The 6,267-nt window shown below is 49.4% G+C and overlaps 1 protein-coding gene across 1 annotated transcript; it reads left to right on the top strand.

Annotated features, from left to right (window-relative positions):
• Positions 1-588: 588 nt before the first annotated feature.
• On the top strand, positions 589-3,889 carry LOC136506211 (adenylosuccinate synthetase 1, chloroplastic-like). Its single transcript, XM_066501318.1, has 4 exons — positions 589-942; positions 2,015-2,707; positions 2,790-3,101; positions 3,325-3,889. The coding sequence occupies exons 1-4, from the start codon at positions 646-648 to the stop codon at positions 3,493-3,495; spliced, it is 1,473 nt and encodes a 490-aa protein (XP_066357415.1). The 5' UTR covers positions 589-645; the 3' UTR covers positions 3,496-3,889.
• Positions 3,890-6,267: the final 2,378 nt, after the last annotated feature.

Genomic DNA, 6,267 nt, shown 5'->3' with positions numbered 1-6,267 from the left:
CCCCGTTCACTTGCTTCTCTTCCTCTCGGTGCTTCTCTCTTGTTCGCCTCCAGCACGTCTCCTCCACTCCATCAGCCTGTCGGCCATAGAGATCCGGCATCGAGTGCCTCCGGCCGTGCGGATCCGACGGCGAGCGTGTGGGAGCAAAGCGCGGCGGCGACAGCTCCCTCTTGGCTCCTGCCTCGGCGAGCGTGTGGAGGTCGTGCCTAGAGGCACCGCGCGGAGGCTCCCTCTCCGACTCCGTCGCTACGGCCGCGACCTCGGCTTCCTCCGACGGTGGCGCCCCCTCGTGGGCCTCGGGCAGGCACGACATGGTGGATTGGCCGTGCTTCTCGAACCGGCCCGGCCCGAAAAACAGCCTGACAGGCCGTGCTTGGGCCATTGGTAAGGCACGAAGCCCAGTTCGACACGGCCCGAGAAGCACAACGTGCCGTACCGGCCCGATGGCCATCTGTATTTACAGACAACCAAACGGCTGCAAATTAGGTTCCGAGAGCCTGGTTGCCATTAACCGCCAAGCCCATCATCTCTATATACAAAAGTATATTTCCACTTTCAAAAAAAAAAGCGGTATCCAATTCCCCCTCGCGTACAAAACGGAGAAAAGGACACATACCCAGGCCGTCCTAAAACCCCCGAACCAGCATGTCGCTCTCCACACTCAGCCACCCGGCCGCCGCCGCCGCCGCCGCCACCGGGAGCGGAAAGTTCCTTTTCCCGGCTGGCCCGGCGGTGCAGTCCGTATGTTTCCCCAAGGCACGGGCCCCTGTCCCCGCCGCCGTCTCCGCAGCGACCGCGGCTGTTCACGCGGATTCCGCGGAGGATAGGGTTTCGTCGCTGAGCCAAGTCTCCGGCGTGCTGGGGTCGCAGTGGGGCGACGAAGGAAAGGGCAAGCTCGTCGACGTGCTCGCCCCCCGCTTCGACATAGTTGCGCGTTGCCAGGTGAGGAGTCTTGATTGTGCTAATCCATGCTTAGAGGAGTTGAGTTCTGTGGCGCAGCCGTGCTTCTGCGATGGTGAAAGTTTGGTCATTCACGAAGCCAATCGTTGGAATTTGGTGCTATTTTTGTGGATTAGGCTTGATGATGATTGCTGAAAGAGCGATCTGTGTTTAGATTTCACCTTGCTGATGACCATAATTTACGCGAAATTTATTAAGGAGAGTAAAGCTCCAGCCTTATAGTCGTTTTGGAGATGATGGGTTTTTAAATCTTCTCGATGTTGGCTGCACCTTTGGTTTCTTACAGGAGTGTTAGGATGTTTGAATCTTCTCGATGTTGGCTGCCCTCTTCGTTTGGACTGGTTTGGCTTATAAGCCATGGCCGAAAGTACGTTAGCTGGTTTGGTGTGAGAGAAAAATACTGTTCGTTGGCTGATAAGCCATGGCTTATAAGCCAAATACGACCAAGCGAACAGGCTACTGATAAACACTTGGTATATGACTAAAAGACATGCACCTGTGATAATCTCCTTTGTACCATGCTAGAATGTTCATACATAGTGTAGATAAATCATAGATTTATGGTCCAAGTGGATAGATTGGTTAATTCAAGCAAGAGAATGTTCTTTTTATTTGGTCACATAAGAATTTGTCCTGTAAGGTTGGTTATATGATGGAGAGACTTATAAAATGCAAAGCTTCTATGTTATGTTAAGCCCTGGTACTGCAAGTTGCTTCGTGCTCTTAAAGCAAATACTTGTGGGTTGCTAAACTAATTCAAGCTTGAGATTTCACCATGTTTTGCATCCCAGAGTAATCTATATTTCAGTAACATGTAGTATTACCAATGCTCCTGGGGGTCACATCATGTCCCTTACTTATTTGTTTTTTGCTTGATTTCTGTGGTGAATGTTTATAGTCTGTCAGGACTTCTCTCTGTGTAATTGCATTTTCCACTCTTAATTTTTGTATACTTAACATAATGGTCTTCGAGCACGGCAAGTCAGTCAGTATCAGTTAGCCACTTCTCCTTAGTTTAGTAGCCTTATCTGAGTTTCAACCACATTTTTATCAGGGGGGAGCAAATGCTGGACATACAATCTACAACGCAGAAGGCAAGAAATTTGCCCTTCATCTTGTTCCATCTGGTATTCTCCATGAAGGGACACTTTGTGTTGTTGGCAATGGAGCAGTGATCCATGTTCCAGGGTTCTTTGGAGAAATTGATGGTCTTGAGTCCAATGGAGTCCGCTGTGATGGAAGAATACTGGTATCCGACCGCGCACATCTGCTGTTTGATCTGCACCAGGTTGTGGATGGACTTAGGGAAGCTGAGCTTGAGAATTCATTTATTGGGACAACTAAGAGAGGCATTGGTCCTTGTTACTCCAGCAAGGTAACTCGAAATGGACTGCGGGTTTGTGATCTAAGGCACATGGACACTTTTGGGGATAAGCTTGATGTATTGTTCAAAGACGCTGCTTCGAGATTTCAAGGCTTTCAGTACACCAAAAGCATGCTCAAGGAAGAGGTTGAGAGGTACAAGAAGTTCGCAGATCGCTTGGAGCCCTTCATTGCTGATACCGTGCATGTGCTAAATGAATCTATTCAGCAGAAGAAGAAAATCCTGGTTGAAGGTGGACAAGCAACTATGCTGGATATTGATTTTGGTACTTATCCATTTGTGACTTCTTCTAGCCCTTCAGCTGGTGGGATAAGCACAGGCCTAGGGATTGCTCCAAGGGTAATTGGTGACCTGATTGGAGTGGTAAGTTAAACCCACTGTTATTCATTATTACAGTCCTCTTTCATGCTCTACTGCTTATATATTATGTATGCTTTACGTGCAGGTCAAAGCTTACACATCAAGAGTTGGCTCTGGCCCTTTCCCAACTGAACTATTTGGAGAGGAAGGTGACCGCCTTAGGAAAGCTGGAATGGAATTTGGCACAACAACGGGTCGCCCAAGGCGATGCGGTTGGCTTGACATTGTTGCGCTTAAGTACTGCTGCCAAATCAATGGGTTCTCATCACTTAATCTGACCAAACTTGATGTTCTGTCCGGGTTGTCAGAAATTAAGGTGGGTGTTTCTTATAGCCAACCTAATGGACAGAAGCTACAATCCTTCCCTGGGGATCTTGATACCCTTGAGCAAGTACAGGTAAGCTTTGGCATGCACTTCTCACTGTGTTTTCACGGCGTAAAGCCGCTTTGAGTAGAAACATAGCATTGTTTCGAGAATGTACATTATTTTCTCTGTTTTAAGATGCAATATAATATCCTTGTCTCAAAAGCTTGTGGTGTTAGTAGTGACAATTTAAACACGTATAAGAGACTAAGAATGCATATATTTCATCTCTTATATGCCTTGCCTTGTGTTTCAGGTCAACTATGAGGTTCTGCCTGGGTGGCAAAGTGACATTTCGTCTGTTCGAAATTACAATGAACTTCCCCAAGCTGCCTGCCTCTATGTGGAGAGGATAGAAGAGCTTGTTGGTGTTCCCGTGCACTACATTGGTGTTGGACCTGGCAGAGATGCTCTCATATACAAGTAAAAACAACTTTTTTTGGTCCTTGATTGGGCGGAAAAATCTAGCCCTAACCAGGCCTTGAGCATTTGCACTTCGTTGCCGTCGTAGCTGTGATACGGTGAAGTCACTGACTGGTGGAGTGATGTAATGTGCGCAATAATCAGAACCTTGTTCTAATACAGCCGCTGAGACATCATCAACAACAACAACAACATAGCATTTCAGCCGCTGAGACATCAGCTAAGGCGAATAAGGGAAGGATGAGTCATTTGCACTATTGTTCGGTGGTTCATCATATATTTTGCACCATGTTTGACTCCACCAATTGTTAGGTGGTCCATATATTTTGTACTAGTTGTGAGACTAATGTGCTATGAATGTCAACTGTATACCTTGCTGATGCATGCCTTTCGGTTTATTTATGGGCCTTTTCCCTGTGTGCCATTACAAAAGATGCTTCATTCCTTCATGCCATCAAAAAGTTTACACGGACCCCTGTGCTATGAAGTTAAACTTTTTTGTCCAAAATGTTATTCTGTCTAGTTTTGCTCCTAACGGTGGGCAATGGCGTAGTCAAATGACTTAGATGTCTTTAGGCTTGAGAGGCTCTGTGAACTAGTTGGTTTGCTTATGTTCCATTCCCAGGCTAGTCACAAGCTGAGCGTTTTGGCGCCAAAGCTAGGGTTGTTGGCGCCAACTGAGCCTCTGGGCTTCTCCTATGTGTAGGTCCTTAGCCTTATCTGTGCGTGTGAGTAGTCATGGATGTATGTATGTATGGATGGATGGATGAATCAATGATGAATATCAAGATTGTTCATTTGTCCAGAATGCAACTGTTGGTGTTTTCGGACCACCGACGAGTAAATTTGTATTTGCGCGTCTGGCTCGGATGGTGTGCTCGGAGGACATAAGGGTTTATACTGGTTCGGGCGAAACGTCTCTACGTCCAGTTTGCTGCTGCTTGTGTTATCGGCACTTGGTTTGCAGTAGGGGTTACAAATAGGCGAGAGGGGAAAAGGATCCCAAGTCTATGGCGAAAGGAATGAACGGGTGCTGAGAGCTCGAACGCTGCTCAGCCGTGTGCTCGTGTCATGCTCTTGTGTTTTGATCTCGTGGTTCGGTCTCGTGCGGATCTAGATCCCCTCTTCATGGGACGCACTGCTTCTCCTTTTATAGGCGAAGAGAAAGAGCGGGTTACAATGGAGGAAAAGGAGAAGAACGAGAGAGAAGAAGGCTTCCAGGATCGCCGGGTCCTTTTTCTCCTTCATGCGGGTCCCGTCGATCTTGTAGATGTCAACAGGAACGGCTCCACGTCGTGACCCTATTCGTCACTAGCGCCATGCAAAGGCATCATCTACCGGTCATGGTGTTCCATTCTGTCCCAGCGGACGTCGTGGTGAACTGACACGTCTGTCAGCGTTCGTACGAGGGTTAAGCAGAACAACACTGTCACACCCGATGCTGTTCTTGATGTGAACCCTCAGGTATGGCCCATCATGGCCACGGGTTATATCGAGGCGTGCCAGTCTCTTCCCTGGTGTCAGAGTTTTGACCCAGGCCCATACGCTTGGACCTGGAGTGGTTGGCGACGGTATGGGTTCCCGTCGGGCGAGACGGAGCCCGCGACCTTAGGGTCAGGCGAGACAGAGCACGAACCCAAGGGGTCGGGCGAGACGGAGCCCGTGACCTTGGGGTCAGGCGAGACGGAGCCTGCGGCCTTGGGCGAGACCCCTACGGCCTTGAGGTCGGGCGAGACGGAAACCACGTCCTTAGGGTCGGGCGAGACAGAGCCCGTACCCAAGGGGTCGTGCGAGACAGAGCACGAACCCAAGGGGTCAGGCGAAACCTTTTAATAGGTCTTGCTCTATCCAAGGAAGTCAGCGTGCTTTGGGTATCCCTAATATCGATACCCGATAGTAGCCCCCGAGCTTGCGGAGGAGTAGAATACTTTTTTGGAGGCTTTTCCGGATGGGAGGACTCTGAGGGCCTTGGCCTTCTTTTTGTAGCCCACGGCGTGTCCTGGTGGGACGGTGGTTCCCTCTTGTCGCGGTCGGTCTTCTTGGGGCATGCAACCGTAAGATTCGGGGGGTCGGAAAGTTTTTTCTCGATTTTGGTCCCCTAGGATCCGATCTGTCTGTCTTAGTACTACGATCGCGCATTTGGTCTTCTTGCGAGTCCAACTTTCCTCGAACAGGGGTCCGATCAAGGGTCGTCTCGTCTTTGTGATCGTCGTCCCTCAAGCGTTTTTTGATAAAACAGAAGGGTTGAGCCGTGCCGGAGGAGTAGAATACTTCTTTGGAGGCTTTTCCGAACGGGAGGACTCTGAGGGCCTTGGCCTTCTTTTTTAGCCCGCGGCGTGTCCTAGTGGGACGGTGGTTCCCTCTTGTCGCGGTCGGTCTTCTTGGGGCATGCAACCGTAAGATTCAAGGGGTCAGAAAGTTTTTTCTCGATTTTGGTCCCCTAGGATCCAATCTGTCTGTCTTAGTACTACGATCGCGCGTTTGGTCTTCTTGCGAGTCCAACTTTCCTCGAGCAGGGGTCCAATCAAGGGTCGTCTCATCTTTGTGATCGTCGTCCCTCAAGCATTTTTTGATAAAACGGAAGGGCTGAGCCGTGCCATGTTTTTCCTCAACAAAACATGGTGCTTGGTGAGTTGTTAACGGGCTAGTCCGAGTAGGGCCCTGGCTTCTCGTTCATGGGGGTCCGGCATGGGTCAGCTGGTGTGGCAGAACAGCCTAATCTAATGCCCCTGGAGTGCTCATCTTACATTAGATACTAAGCACTCGAAGGAGAACA

The sequence above is a fragment of the Miscanthus floridulus genome, chromosome 1 (assembly GCF_019320115.1).
Source record: "Miscanthus floridulus cultivar M001 chromosome 1, ASM1932011v1, whole genome shotgun sequence".
Taxonomy (NCBI): domain Eukaryota; kingdom Viridiplantae; phylum Streptophyta; class Magnoliopsida; order Poales; family Poaceae; genus Miscanthus; species Miscanthus floridulus.
This window is presented reverse-complemented; position numbering and strand designations above follow the sequence as displayed.